Below are 16,199 nucleotides of genomic sequence, written 5' to 3'. Positions count from 1 at the left end.
CACACATGTATTTTTGTATAATTATACAAACAAGTGCGGTAATGTGTGGCTTGTATTGTAACTGTTAAAATACCTCTCTCTATCTCTCTCATCTTTCTGATTTTTCCCCCCCAAATCATCTCAACATGATCAGTGCAACATGAGTAGCAGGGAGCTTACAGGTTTCTTTATCCTGCTCCAGCTAGTGGCACGCATGCAGCCTTTGTCAGCTGTGTCTCAGTTACCTTTAATGAATGTGAAGCTTTAAAACAAAGGGCTTGGATTGGATCCTATCTGTAAAACTTGCACTAAAGGCCAATATTTTCATTGCTTCTCTCATGTAAATAATACATTAAAATTATGTTCTATTGCATTTAAGAGTTTTGCGGTATCCAGTTTGAGTTGTGTTTTCACAAAACTACCTTAAGGTTTTGCAGTTGTTTATCTTTGTAAGATAAAAATCTACTTTCTTTCAAGTGCTCTTTGCAAAGAGTGCCATTGGTACCAACTAGCTATAGTAGTCTTTAGTGTAAATTAATAGCTTAAACACCTACCAAAACCTTTCAGTATTTCAGTTCTTTTATACAGCAAAATGTGAACTCTTGACTCTTCTCTACAGGTATCGGAAAGGATTTGAACTACAGTCAACTCTGTATTCTGGAATTAACCTTGCGGTTTTGCTACTTGTTGCAGGACAACAGTTTGAAAGCTCAATGGAACTGCGAAAAATAGGTAAATATCCACACACACAGTGCGACAGGCAAGTTTTTTTGTCTGTCTCTCTATGAAGAAATCAAAATTCTTATAGTGTTGGGTTGCATAGACAGAAAGGTGGTTCAGGGTTTTCAGCTGACAGGTCCTGGATGGCGGTCTAAAACATAGGGATCTTGAAGGCCCATTTCTCTCCTTGTTGCCTCAGAGGAGCTTTCTAGTAACGGCCCAACTAAAGGATCCCAGAGATGGGAGAGGAACAAGGAAGGACTGACCAGCATAATCTGTAAACTGCCTTTACTGCACCACAGAGATTATCCCGTTGCATCACCAACAGGGGACAAAGGCAGAAGTGACATGGTGGCCCAGCTCTCCTCAGGGATGCCAGGGAGGGATCCACAGGGTTTCTGTTGTGCCTGAACTGAGAGATCCACAGGAAGTATTGCCTGGAAGGATCTAGCAGGACAATAACTGGTTGTCTACCTAGATTCACATCTTCGATGTAGATGCTAACTAAACCCTGCCACTATACATCTATAAAGAAATAGTATGATAGAAGCAGATGTACAGTTCTTCCTAGAAAGATAATAGTTGAAAATTATATTTGGACTCAGATCCTGTCTGAAACACATATTTGAACCTTAACGGGGAGGAATGCAAAGGTGTCTCTAAATCATTCCACTGACCTCACTCTGAGGTAGACTTATGTAAGCTCTAGCCATTGATCTCTTCCAGTAGATGCAGATCTTGAGGACACAGACGTGTGCAATTTATGCTGAGCATCAGGATGCAGATAGCCCAGACAGATAGCACAAGAGTTTTTTTCAATACTGTGTGTGATAGTTCTGACTGTCTGAACTGTATTGGGGATGTTATTTGCAGACCCAGCCATTGTGCTGGGCAATATTTTTTCTGTGGAAAAATTGCTCCCTTTACTTTTATCAGTTATGCTTAATCAAGTCTTTTTAGTCTTCTACTGCTAAACTTACCCATGAAAAACCACTTACTAGTGCTTTACTGATAGAAAATTGTGATTTTTAATTGAAATTTTACAGGTGTACGGTTAAACAGTTTATTGGGAAGAAAAGGAAGCCTAGAAAAAATGAACAATTACTGGGATGTGGGACAGTTCTTCAGTGTGAGCATGCTGGCTAATGATATTGGTAAAGCAGTACAAGCAGCAGAGAAACTTTTTAAGCTGAAACCTCCAGTATGGTATGTGATAGAAGACTGTAGCTCAGATACCCAACAATGGCGAAATACATAACTGGAGAAAATCTTGTAGACACTTGGATAACTTAACTGGATTTTTCCATTTTAGATTATTTGTAACTCTGAGTTTACAGTCTGTTATTTTATTTTGGGAAGGGAGGGAGAAGGTAAGAAATTAAGTTACCCATTTTTATTGGGTGTAAATTCCATTGAAACACATGTTTTCTAGGAAAGAATTTGGAAATTAGTGATGATTCCTTGTGAAACAATTGTGAAAAGATTGTGAAAACATTATTTTCTGGGTTTAGATAGCTGCTGCTTCCCTCTTCCACTATCTACTAGCTCATAATATCCTGTCTAACCACCATGTAACTACCATGTAACTATACCCATTTGCAAAAAAGACATTGTTCATGAACATCCATGTAACTTGTGATTTAAGGTTTTAACTAAACTTGCTGTTCTTTTCAGAAATCTCTAAAGATCAACAGAATTATTTCCATTATGGAAATTTTACAATTAAAAATACATTTAATTTTGCAGTGAGTTTTTTTGATGTATAAGTCAGTTAAGTGCTTTTAGAATCTGGTCAGATTTTGTTTTCTCTCTGTTAACTCACTAATTCAATACATTCTAGGTACTTGAAATCATTAGTTCAGAATCTGATGTTAATTCAGCGTTTCAAGAAACTCACCATAGAACATTCTCCTAGACAAGAAAGATTGACCTTCTGGCTAGATATAATTTTTGAGGCAACGAAAGAAAGAACTAATGGACTGAGATTTCCAGTAAGATGTTATATTCAAACAAGTTTTGTATGTCTTATGTTTCTGGATAGGATATAACAAGAATCGGAAGACTAAGCACAATACTTACATACTTACCTGCTTGTTATTTCATTGCATGCATCAAGCTCCTGTATTTTGCTAATCTTTGCTCTAAAGAACATGTAACCCACCACCCTAAAAGCATTATAAGAAATACTTTAAAATCTCCTACAACAAATTATGATAACACTATTTTGTTGTATGTAGGAAAACAGCTTCTTCCTGCCTTGTCTTGCCTTGCTCTCTCCCCCTGGAAATTATTTAGGCCTTGATTGTCTGTATCAGAGCATCTGAAGATACTATTGTGTATTAGCTGCTGGTTTATTATGGAAAAATGTTCTCTCTCTTCAGGTTTTGGTGATAGAACCAACTAAAGTCTATCAGCCTGCATATGTTTCAATCAACAATGAAGCAGATGAGAGGTCTCTCTCTTTGTGGCATGTCTCTCCCACTGAAATGGTAAAACTGTCAGCAAATGTATTTCATGTATTCTAATTTGTTGTGCTTAAAGTTACCTTTTTACATGGAGATTTTGGAGCACTTTAAGATAATTTAAAGTTAGCAACATTTCTGTGAAGCACAAGCCTCAATATCTGTGTCGTGCATTTATGAAAGTTGACTTTTTACAGAGAAAGTAAAAAGAGCAACTATGATTAGAACTCAAGTGGTTTTGACCTCTTGTTGACATTTCACTTATCCTGACCGTGTCTCTTAGAAGTGCTTGAGTTATTTCATCTGCCCATAATAGTTCTCATTATAATTGTGTGATTTTTACTAAGATGCAGCTCAAAGATAGATAAAAGCTGAAGATAAAGCTCAGTATTGTGTTTAATGTTTTAGAAATTTTGAAGTTTTACAATTATAAGATTAGAAACTGGGGAAAAAAAAAGGCAGCCTGTGACAAATAAGTGTCAAGTAATTAAATATTTGGTGTCTTGTATTATTGGATGAGGCACAGGAGATTAGGAAAGGAGTAGGCACAGTTATGGACTCTCTTAAAAGTGAGAGTTAATTTCAGAGTAGGCACAGTTATGGACTCTCTTAAAAGTGAGAGTTAATTTCAGTTTCACATTGAAAGAGTTGAACTCTGGAATGTATTTTATCACCCCTTTTAAATATCAGAACAATACAGGTGGAGAACAGACTCAAAATGTAGGGAGGCCGAGTCTGGAAAAGAAGCATTTTCCAGGACAACGTTCACTGCTTCAGGTGAATGTGTCTGACACAGCTTTGCTTTATGGAGTAACTTCTTGTTGCATATCTGGCAGTGCTAAATAAGATCCAGATATTAGCTAGAGGTTTATGGAGGTCTACAGTCCTAGGCACAGGCTGTCCTACCTCTGTTTTGCCTCCAGTGTGTTCCCTGGGCCAAAGCTGTTGGCTCAGTACCTCTTAGGAAGATGTATGAAGTTTCCTTTCCCTTTGTGCTGGTTTGGGCTGAGACAGAGTTAGAGTTAATTTTCTTCATAGTAGCTAGTATGGGGCTGTGTTTTGGATTTATGCTGGAAACGGTGTAGATAACACAGGGATGTTTCGTTATTGCTGAGCAGTGCATGCGCAGGGTCAAGGCCTTTTCTGCTTCTCACATCACCCCACCAGCGAGTAGGCTGTGGGTGCACAAAACATTGGGAGGAGACGCAGCAGGGACAGCTGACTCCAACTGAGCAAAGGGATATTCAATACCATGTGACATCATGCTCAGCAATAAAACTAAAATGCTCAGGGACTGGCTGGGCATCAGTTGGTTGGTGGTGAGCAGTTGTTTTCATTTACATCCCTTGTCTTTCTTGGGTTTTATTTCTCTCTCTTTGTTATTTTCCTTTTCATTACAATTTTATTATTGTTGTTATTATTACTATTACTATTATTATATTTCTATTATTAAACGGTTCTTATCTCAGCCCACGAGTTTTTACACTTTTACCCTTCTGATTCTGGCCCCCATCCCACTGGGGACAATGAGTGAGCAGCTGTGTGGGGCTTAGTTGCCAGCTGGGATTAAACCACAACACCCTTTGAGTCCAAATAACAGTATGGCATAGTCTGCTCCATGATTAATATGAAATATTGATGTATTGATTCAAAACATAATATTTGTTAAGTTGTGCTTTAAGATTTATTCTTCAAATCTAATTTTACATGAGGAAATGTGGCCTTTACTTCCACCCTGTGCCATTTATATTCCTTTTTCCTCAAAGGAGTAAAATGGCAATGTATGGGCTTTCTTTACATATATAGCAATCTTATTTGAAATTGGTGGGGGGCACGCAGAAGAAAGAGAGAAGAAAACAGACAGAGAAAGAAATAGAGAAAGACGAAGGAAGGAAGGAAGGAGGGAAGGAAGGAAGGAAGACATATTTTTGAAAAACTTTATTTTGCTTACCATGCTGTGACTTTGTTTTCAATAGTAAGACAAGGTTAAATGGTGGTTGATTACAGGTCTTTGTTCTTTCAGAAACAGATTCATGAATGGAATTTTACAGCTGCTTCCATTAGAGGAATAAGGTTAGTATATCAGAAAACAGTTAAGTGAATTTTTGTTTATACTTTATAGCTCCCTTAAGTGGGAAATCTGGATTCTGCCTTAAATCTCTGCTCTGCATTGCCTATAATAAAAGCTTGTTCTGCCCAACCTGCCTTGAAATGTCAACACAGAAGACTTTGCCTTTGCACATATGGGCAGAGCTGTACATTTCTCATAGGAATACTCATCTAACGGGGGTGTGTGGATGTGTGTATTCTCTGACTTCCAATTGTGTACTTGCTTTTTATATGTTTTTCTGAATTTTTCAGTGAAGTTATTGCCGTTTCTGAATTTAAAAATATGGAGGGCAGAAGTAAAGAAGAGCCCTTAGCTCTTCTTGTTTCCATAAGCAAAAGAACCATTTGTCTGTTTTCCTTTAAGAAAAAGAAACCATGGTATCTATTTTCTGTTTGGAATTCAGAAATGCTTCTGATATGGCTCTATCTAAAAATCTACTAGGTAAAACCTTGGTTTGTTAGAGAAATATTAAATGAGGCAAGGACATAGTTTATGCTAAGGAAAGATTTCTTCAGCTGGAAGGAGAGTGCTGGTGGAGTTTCCCAAGGACTAGCCTTTAAATAGGTAAAGTAGTTCTGTTTTGTGATACTTAGATTAATGGAAACACCAGTGACAAGTAAATGGGTCCAAATATTAAATAGCACGAAAGAAGATCAGAATAATATAGAGAAAGAACTGGTTTGTTCTGAGAGCTGAAAGGATGGAAAAGAATCACATTACGTATTAACAACTGCAAAATGCATGACTACATCTAGAATCTACCTTATATATCTCAAGTTGGGCTACTTTCCTGCCAGAAAGGTGAGAGACAAGGCACCAGGAGAGAAAACAAAATGAAATCTGTCTGTACAGCCCGGCAGTGTGTCTGTGGTGTTCCTGCTCTCTGCATTATGCAGGCTGGAGCTGAGAACCAGAGGAGCTGTGAGCACAGGGAATGTGTGTTCTGCCTTCTCTCTGAGCTCGTGAGACACCACGTTGGTGGATCCTGCCTTTCTAGGGACACAGATGGCTGGGGCCACTTGAGTGAGTGCTTAAACTTAAGTGCTTGAAAAACTTTCTGATTCAAGTACAAGCATAAATTCAGATACCTAATGACTTCTGTAATTCTCAAAGCAGATAGTTTCTGGGCAGTGGAGCTGACTGAGCAGAACTCAGCATAATGTTTCTGAAACATATGGATTACCATCAGTCAATCTATTGCACAGAAATTAATCTTTGAGAAAGGTAACTTTTAATTAAATATAAGCAAGCAATTAATTTGCTTTGATTCTTAATAACTTCTGGGAATTACAAAGCTCAAAGAGGCAATCTTTTTAAACTTAGTAGCATTAGATGTTTGCTATGTATGTGACAACTGCTGTACTTTTGAAATTGCATTAGTTTTAGTGAAAAACAAAACAAAACAAAAAAACCCAAAATCAACACCAAAACTGTATGTGTCAATTGCTGCACTTTTGCATTAGTTTTAGTGGAGAAACGAACAAACAAAAACCCAACCCAACCCAAACCAAACCAACAAAAATAACAAAAACAAAACCCCAAACACCCCATAACAAAACAGTGGTCTCAGTTAACTTATACTCTGTCAAAACCCTTAAACTGCATTTATGCTAACCAGTTCATCTTACATACCACATGTGTTACACTGTTTACAATACAGTATTGTTATTTTGATACTGTCTTCTCCATCCTGTATTTGCTTCTGGAGGAATTATCTTGTTTTGTTGCTCAGTTCTTGTGTCAAGGTTAATCCACCTTTGCTACACTAGAAATCGCCATACCAGAACCAAGCTACAGATTGATGTAGTGTATTTTCCTATATTTCTGAAAAAATCTTCTGACAAAATTCTGAGTTTTTGGAACGTTTGTCCATGTAGCCCTTAATGATGCTACAGCAAGTTGGTCTTCTAACATTCTGCAACTTTACTGTAGTCCATTGTAATTTATTTTAACTAACTGGCTCAACAGAGGCTAAGCAAAATCTGAGAGTTTGAGTAAACAGATCAGGCAAGAATCTAATAAATTTTATCATTATAATTTAATGCACAAAAATAATGGCAATACCTTCACAAGCATAACAACTTGGCATTTATGTAGAATAATACTGAAGTACAAGTGTTTGGAATGATAAGAGATTGATTCCTAGGTTTACTTTCATATTGATGTGTTTTATGGCCTCTTCACTTTTTGCTTCAGTGCCTTTAGATGGAATATATATGACACTGGCAAGACATAATATGCAATAAATAATCACTTTGTCAGAATTATTGCTGTAGTTTGGAGTAAATATTGGTTGTCCTGAGACTTATCAGTTATAAAAAGTATGTACTGTGATAAATGTGTACAAATAGTTTTGTAAGACTTTATCAGTGGAGTAAGTTTATGAGTTTTGTAAGAGTCTCTAAGTGTAGCAGTATTATTTATCAAACATTTATAAACATGATAATAAACAACATTTATCAAACTGGAGATAGGATTATAGAATATATAAACAAACTCAAAGCTTCTAGTTGTAAGGAAGAGAAATATAATTGCATTCTGCCTCTCTGAGTTAATTAACTGTGAAAAAGATGTTTGCTAAGTGTTCGTAATTCAAAAAAAAACCCAAAACAACGTACTTCTTATTCTATTTCTTCTAATACTTAAATCCAAAATAATCTTTTCTTGATGCGAATTTTACAGCATTTCCAAATTTGATGAACGGTGTTGTTTTCTTTATGTCCATGACAACTCTGATGACTTTCAAATCTACTTTTCTACAGAAAATCAGTGCAGTAGGTGAGTTCAGTTTGTGTGGGTATTTCATGCGAGATCTATGTCCCAAATATAATTTATTTAGTAAAGATTGAAAGCTGATCTTTTTGTTTGAGAAATTAATTAGTTAATTATTTCTTCACTTCTCTTTGCTCGAGGAAGAAGCAGTGACCTAAACTCAGTGATATTGAAGGTGATGAGAGCAATGTCCCATTACCGTTGTTGGCTGGTTCTGATCAGTTTACCAACAAGTCATTAGGTCTGAGAAAAGGCTTAAGTAGCTTGTTCTAACGTATAGCTATTATTAAGGTACTCTGGTTTAGATTCCCTTATGTACTTATTCAGTTTGATTTAAGTAGGAGCAACTGGATGTAATAGAAATTTCTAGCTTATATTTTGTTACAGATATCTGTTACTCTCTGAGCCTGTATTCCATTATTTCCTGATGATATGTTGCCTCTAAACAGTAAGCATGCTAACTGAATTTCATGCCTAAATCTTTACAGAGCTAATTCTTCTTGGGGAGTGATATTTGGCATATAAACCTTCTGAATTAAGTAGGAGTAGTTTGTTAATACACTTAATGTTGGGGATTGGATGGTACATTTATTTTTCTTGCAATAATTAATATTTATGTGTTACATGGAATAAAGTCAGATTGAAGAAAATTACTAGCTTGGTAGAGTGCAGCGTGTAGATGATAGAAAACACCAAAATTAATATTACCTGCTCAGCCTTAATTTGGCATTGCAGTTAGTGTTATGAAACATTGTCACATTTTTCATGCCTTGTTCAGTGTAGAACAGGAGTCCATTACAAAGATGTGTCTCTATTATTCGTTGAAAGAGATGTAAATATTTTACAATAGCTTTTAATAATTGTCAACCATTTGTTATGGAATTGGAAAAAGCAAGTGGCTCAGGCAGGAGTCTACATGAGAAGATGGTCTTGTACTTAAGGATTTCCATCCCAGAGAAATAGATGAAAAGAGTCAAAGCTCTGTTCTTCAAAATATTACTACTTCTTATATTCTTGGCTTTTGGATGCCTGACTAGAAACCACAATATCTGGTTTTCAGAAATACTGAGTAGTCACAATTGTAACCAAACTCCATAGGAACATTTAAATTAAACTGAAGGTAATATTAATGAAGTTCTCATTGCTAGACAGAAGGAGAACCACCCAATGTGGTGTCACAAATTTAGCACTACTTACTTGAACCACTGAAAATCAATGCTTGATTTTTTTAATATCTCAACTTATTTTTATATTTGTAAAGTCAAGGCCATACTAAGCACTTTCAATCAAATAGTACAACAAAAATATTTGAGTTTGATCTACCAAGATTTTACTTTGCAATTCCAATAACAAGCGTTTGGTCCTGCTACAGCAAATAAAATAATTTTATAAATAATTAGGCTTTTCAGTGTGCGTTTGATGTTCTTCATCATTTAAGACTGGGTAAATATGGAGAAAGTAAGTAATGAAAAAAAACATGAACATTGCTAGTCAGTTTATTAGCTTGAAAGCAGAGCCCACCTTGTGAAGAATCTGTTTAATCTCCTTCCTAAAGGATGTTTTTCTTTGATCTTGTGCTATTTATTGCTTTTTTAGATTCTGTGGGTTGGTGAAAGGAATTTTGTCTGATGCTGTTGGCAGTACTTTGGAATTAGAAGGAGAAATAGACGGAGACACGTTGGAGGTATGTCAAGGATAAAAGATCCCAAACTGAAATTTGTCCTCCGTCCTTCCTGCACTTTCATGTCAGTATACTAGAAAGATAAACAACATTTAAACTTCTTAATTGTATATGAAATTTCAACTCTTATGTAACGATTTGTACACAAGAGTTTCATTCATTTAAAACTCCACATTTTTAATGAAGTGAGCCTGTCACTACTATAAACTGCATAAATCCCTAAAGAAGGGTGTTACTGATCTTGTATTTATGTTGCAAACAATCTACAAATGAGAATCATCTGATATCAGTTGGCTTAAGTAGATAAAAAATATAAGATATTAAATAAATTCTAGGAAAAAGCCATTTAGCAAAAGTACTTTGTTTTTTCTAGTTGGTATCTGGTGCTATTACTTCTCCAAGTAATTTCACTTGACAGGCTTCTTCTTTCACAGGGTTTTGCAGATGTTTGTGATCAGATTAATTCATTGCTCTTTTGGCTTATCACTGAAACATCCTTGTTAGGAACCTAGTGGCTGTAGGCTGTATTTATAATAAGTATACAGAAGGGTCAGGAGAAAAATAAACACAACAAACAAAAACAACACCCCCCCCGCCCCCAACAAAAATCAACCAAACAAAAAACCAACACAAAAACCACAACAACAGCAGAAAAACAAACAAAACAAAACAAACAAAAAAAAACCCCACCAAACACAAAACACCACCAGAAACCAAACAAAAACACATGAAAAACCCCTCAATTGTACAGGGTTATTTACATTTTATGTGAGCTCAGGTTAGGGCAGGTGAATCCATGTGTTCATAAGACACACTGTCTCATGGCAAATGTCCAGATTCATGGCACTAAGTACATATCCTGTGCTTCTGTTCATTTGTTTTGAAAAGCCATCATAAAAAGCAGGTTGTAACTTTTATTTGTGGTTGAGCAAATTCAGTCAATCTGTTTAATGTGTATAAGAGCCCTATTGTGGTTTGTTTGAGCTGGGTATCTTTCTGACTGTCTCATTCCAGCAGTTCTCTTAGGCTTATGATTCAAAGCATCTCTTTATGACAGTGAACCTTTTATGGTACCTGGGGCTTCGGCAGAGGGTTAAGAAAGTAGAAGACCCTCTACTGCACTGTTGAATGTAATTGTGTGTGGTGGGAAAGATGAGGTTTTGCACAGAAGTTTATGCATAGTGGCCACAGAATTCTCGAGTGGAAAGGCCAAGATATGCACACCTATTAAACCCTGCTTAACACATACATCTGTGGTCTTGGCCTAGGATCAGGGTTCTGCCTTGGCAGAGTATTATCTATAGCTGCTGATTTGACATTGCATGCTTCTGTAATTAGCTAATAGCGGGACAATCTCCAAACAACGCAGTCTGTTCAGCGGTATGACAGTCTCTCAGAGGAAGTGAGCTCACCGTGGCTTGAACCTTTTAAAAAACCGTGCTGAAATAGTCACTTGAGATTGCACAGGAAGAAACAATCCTGCATGCATCAATGGAGAAATTACTACAGAAATTAAAATTTTAAATCTTTAAGCTGTATCATTCTACATATCTTAAAGTCTTCACAATTATCACTTTGTACTTACTGTCTTGTGTCAGGACATTAATGAAAGAAATCAAGGTACAGGAGGGGAGGATTAATTGGTTTAGCTTATAAATGAGCTAAGACGATTCATGTCTTTCTGCAGCCTGAGATCTTACATTTAAGAAGAAACAACATGGAAAATGCAGCTTTGTATGGTCTTGATGGGCTTGACAAGCACAGAGAAAGCCAAAATTCTTACTGTTATTATAATAAAACAACTGGTTATATGTGAGGAAGAGAAAGAAATAACCTTGAGCACATTTTGTGGGAAGAAAATATTTCAGTCAGAATTCTTATGAGAATGTTGCCCCAAGGGGTTGTACAGTTTTGATTGCAATATAGTTTAGCAAGTGCAGTTTAGTTTTACAGCTGACTGTGATTTGGAAGGAGAGTGAGCTTGGCATTCCTTTCAAACTTAGGGTATTTACTTCTGGATATTGATGTTGAAGAAGTTCCTTTCACTTTAAGAGTACCTGCTGTACCCCGGATAGAATGCCCTAGAGATCAGACTCTGCCCCACCACATTCATACAGAAGGTCAGCTATGAACACTTGTTTATTCATACCTAACGGTTGAATTGCACGTCCAGTGGATCACATATTCAGACCTTTGGCGACCAACAGTGATTTATTCAATCTTTGTAGCTGTTGGAAGGAGATGGGGCAAATGTGAGCTGGCATCGAGTATATACAAGTCTATTAAACTGTCTACTAACTAGCACTGAACTATAAATCTCAACGATTTTCATGTATCATGGGACTCAGACTAGAGAATATAGGTTTCTCCACAGTAATTATAGAGTTGGCTAAGGATCAGTCTGTTGCAGATAGAGTTGCTGTCAATCTTAAATTCTGCAATGTGACTGCTGTCTGGTTTTTTGCACAGTTTTGTGTCATATGATAACTATGAAAGCTGGATATCCTCCTGCCAAAGAACCTGACAAGTTTTACATATGGCGTTTTAGGTCAGTTATGCCTATCATACAACAAGATTATGTTATGAACCATGAAGTGCTGAAACATGGAAAATGAAACTGTAGTAAAGCTGCACTAACTGAAGTTTAGTTCCACTGAGCAGAATATGCTGTTAGGATAAATGACAGATGCTTTTTCTTTAGCACCCTCCATACAGCAGCATGAAACTTGCCATCTTTGCTGAGATGAATGATGGGGAGTGTCAGTGACACATGGACATTGCAATACCAGAGCTGCAATATGAGCTGGGAAGACACCGCAAAGAAATACATCTCAAGGCTGCATTCTGTATGAGAGCGTCTGTCTTATTGGATGAAGCAGAAAAAGTGGTGATTGACAGAAATGTCAATAGTTATGGCCATTGTAAAAAGGTGGTGTTGTTTGGTGGGGTTTGTTGGTTTGGTTTTGTTTGCTGTTATCGGTGCGTTCGTTTGTTTTTTAATATAGAATTCATATGAAGCCACAAAGACTACCCTGCAGTTTTCCCATATGAGACATCCTATTGGATTTGGGAAGATACTAGGGGAGGTCTGTGTACTCCTGATAATATCTGAGGCTATGAAACTGTCCAATTCCTCTAACTCTTTGCAGAAGTGCTTTTCCAATATCCTGTATCACTTTCCTGATTTGAATCAGGTGTGTGCTGCTTAACCCAACTTCCATAAGAAATTTGGTGTCTGGGACATACTTTGGTTAAGCATCATTCATCAATAGGCTTTTCACTGACCTTTATAGTAGGAGAGCTCTATGATAAGATCACCATATGGGACAAGACCATGAGGTGGTTTAAATTAGTGTAGTTTTACTGAAGTCAGTGAACCAGCAGTGAATTATGCATCTGGCAATATGACCCTGCATGATTTCAGCAGCAGTGGAAACCACCACTTCAAATATTTCATCATCCTTGGAGAACATGAGCATTTTTTTTTTCTGACTTTTGGAAAAGCTCGTGATGAGGGGAATATGTCAGAAATTAATTTTGCTGTGGTGAAGCTCGAATGAGAGTTTAGGGTCTTAAAATAGTGTCCACCCACTGTAATGAGAATATCACTTTTATGTCTTTATTAAACCATTGGTTTCAAAATTGTAGGTTATGTTCCATACATTTATGTATTCCGAAGGATCTGTCAGCAATTCTTAGAGATAATACCTGAATGTGTTCTTCTGACAGCACTGTTTCATTGAATTTGGTTTAATGCTGAGTTCCTTTTTTTTGGGTGAATGCATTTGGAAGCTGCTATGGGAAGCTGTTTTGTAAAGCAAGTAGCATGGAAATTTTACAAGCTGTAAAGTGCACCAGGCTGGTGGGAAACCTACTGTATGGCAGCTGTACTGCAGTAGCCACTCTGTATAGTACATAACTGTTGTTAAAGCTCTCTGTAATGTCCAATGTTACTGATAACAATTTCTGTGCTGCTGTGTTTATCTTTTCTGCTTGCAGTATGAGTATGATTACGATGAGAACGGTGACAGAGTAGTTCTAGGGAAAGGTACTTACGGAATAGTTTATGCTGGAAGAGACATTAGCAATCAGGTCCGAATAGCCATCAAAGAAATACCTGAGAGAGACAGCAGGTAAGACCTAGTTTATTGTTATAAATACATTGCTAAAGAAACTGCAGTTGTTTGCTGAAAATTTTTCTCTTCTTAGCATGTATTTCTATATGGTTACCTTAGAAAATCCCAGTATACTAAAATTCAATTATTTCCTCCATTTTTCAACAGTACCCTTTTGAGAATAAGGATTTTTTTTCTTTTTGGAAAAGATATGGTATATATCATAAATAATGCAGTTGGATAATGATATGTATATCATGAATTCTAGGATAGGACATATTTTGGGTTTTAAGCTGCAGCTGTATCTCATTTGTATTCTTTTTGGGAAGAGGGAAAAGCATAAAAGGAGTTTTGGAGGCAAAGACTGTACTATGTAATGATACAGAAGAAAGGCACATATAAATTCTTTGAGGCCATGTTTCTCCTTTGGGGTTTCTCTGAGTTCTACCTCTGTACTTTTTCTGAATAGGCAGCCAGTCACACTGCATTTTGAAGGTCGTGGACAAGATGTTTGCTGAGAATTGGATCAGTATCCCTAAAATCCATTCTGTTTGCAAACTGGCATTTAAGCATAATGAAGAACCTTTTCCTGCATGATGAGATACTCCTCTTTCTTTATTTTTATTTCCCTAATAGGTATTCTCAACCTCTTCATGAAGAAATAGCACTGCATAAATATTTAAAGCATCGAAACATTGTCCAGTATCTTGGATCTGTTTCAGAAAATGGATACATTAAGATTTTTATGGAGCAGGTACCAGGAGGTTTGTATCATTCTGAGCTTAGTCTCTCAAAGGATTTGAGAGCAGTCAGGACTCTAAACTTAATGAAAGCAAATAATTGTGCATTTAATATGCTTGTGCACTGTATATGGCTTTTCTGTTGAGACATTAACTACAGGTGGTGTGCTTCTGATATAAAGAATAGATCTGAAGTGTACAGGTCCCAGTATCCTCTCCCCTTTCTGTAATAGTTATAACTGTAGAAAAAAGTAATTAGAAGTATTTGGTGTCAAATACTCATGTGTTATAAAATAGTGGAGTTAGAGCTGTATAGTGCATTTAGCCTGACATCTGAATGATGACTGGACTTCTAGGATAAGTTTCTGTTGAACAGTAACACTGACTGAGCAATTGAGTATTATTTTGTGACTGCTATATACAAGGCACTGCTGTTTTCTAGGTGAATTAGAGATAAAAGTTATATGCTTCCCTTGCTCATAATTTCCAGCTTTGCTTCTCTAGCCTTCTCTACATTTTAAGATGTGAAGTCCCTCTACATCTTCTCCAGGTTGTATTTCCATCTCCCTTCTGCTGTTTGTTCTTCAGTGTCAAGTATGTGCCAGAATGAGTGTTAAATCATTGCGAGAATATAATTTGCAAAATAAAAACAGAAATAAGCAAAACAGGGAAAAAAGTTCAGGTTTTCTAGGGAAGGTCCAGACACAAACATTCAAGGTGTAATTAAATACATCTGGAGCAGAGGGAAGTTCTTTATTTTTTCAATTCCTGTGACCTTCTCACCTGAAAGCTGAGACACTCTGATATGTATGATGCATGCAGATGCAAGCTTCCACCTGTTTTCCTGCACTTGCTAAAAGTGTCAACTGATTTTGTTTACCTACCTTTCTTTTCCTGATCGTGTACACGGAGTAGCGTGTGCAGTGATTAGTTGTTAATGCCAAGATATTATTGAACTAATTCAGATATTTTAAACTCTGCAGCCAGTCTTAAAAAGGAACCGGCTGTTCAGGTTATGCAAAATTATTTGAGGAAACTAAACTTTAGAAAGCTGTTGATGTTGACTGAAAGCCCCTTTCAGCTGAATTTGTCTGGCATTGAGACCCACTACAGTTAGTTTATTACAAGCAGAAAAAGCAAAACTGTCTTTATTTTGATTAATGATGAAAATATTTGTGGTTTTTGTTTTTGTTTTTACAAAAGGATAGATTTATTACAAGTAGGGGAAGTGTGGATAACCTATCTTGTACTCTGAACATCCATTACGTGATTTTTTTCAGGAGCTTTCTTTCCTCTGTCTCTGAATATTTGCAGGAGATAATCCCATATCTGCATGGAAAATACTCTTTCTGTTTTGCTTTTTTCTTGCCTGCCTCAAGTAGATCAGCTTCTCTTTGCCCATGCATGTGGTTCATGAAGTGTAGTGTATAACATCATACAGCATTATCTGGTCTTTATATCATGAAAGGCTAAATGGTTGCTAGTCCTAGTCTCAACAGTTGTTAGACTGATGTGGGGGGAGTTGCATCCAGCCCTGTCATAACACTTATTCCTGTCATGGGGGTAAGAGCTGAGCTGGCAAGAAAGGAATAGCCAGTCAAAAGTAGCATCAAATTATTT

At 36.7% G+C, this 16,199-nt stretch overlaps 1 protein-coding gene across 1 annotated transcript in view; it reads left to right on the top strand.

Annotated features, from left to right (window-relative positions):
- MAP3K15 (mitogen-activated protein kinase kinase kinase 15) overlaps positions 1–16,199 on the top strand; it is a gene marked incomplete at both ends in the record, with an annotated part of 88,290 nt that overhangs the window by 54,485 nt on the left and 17,606 nt on the right. The window contains 9 exons of the mRNA XM_080364000.1: positions 599–711; positions 1,746–1,905; positions 2,540–2,690; positions 3,081–3,188; positions 5,185–5,234; positions 7,954–8,049; positions 9,640–9,727; positions 13,724–13,857; positions 14,476–14,607. Of these exons, the coding sequence (XP_080220126.1) occupies positions 599–711; positions 1,746–1,905; positions 2,540–2,690; positions 3,081–3,188; positions 5,185–5,234; positions 7,954–8,049; positions 9,640–9,727; positions 13,724–13,857; positions 14,476–14,607 (1,032 nt within the window). The remainder of the gene's footprint in view (positions 1–598; positions 712–1,745; positions 1,906–2,539; positions 2,691–3,080; positions 3,189–5,184; positions 5,235–7,953; positions 8,050–9,639; positions 9,728–13,723; positions 13,858–14,475; positions 14,608–16,199) is intronic.

This window comes from Nesoenas mayeri (genome assembly GCF_963082525.1).
Source record: "Nesoenas mayeri genome assembly, chromosome: 1".
Lineage (NCBI taxonomy): Eukaryota > Metazoa > Chordata > Aves > Columbiformes > Columbidae > Nesoenas > Nesoenas mayeri.
This window is presented reverse-complemented; position numbering and strand designations above follow the sequence as displayed.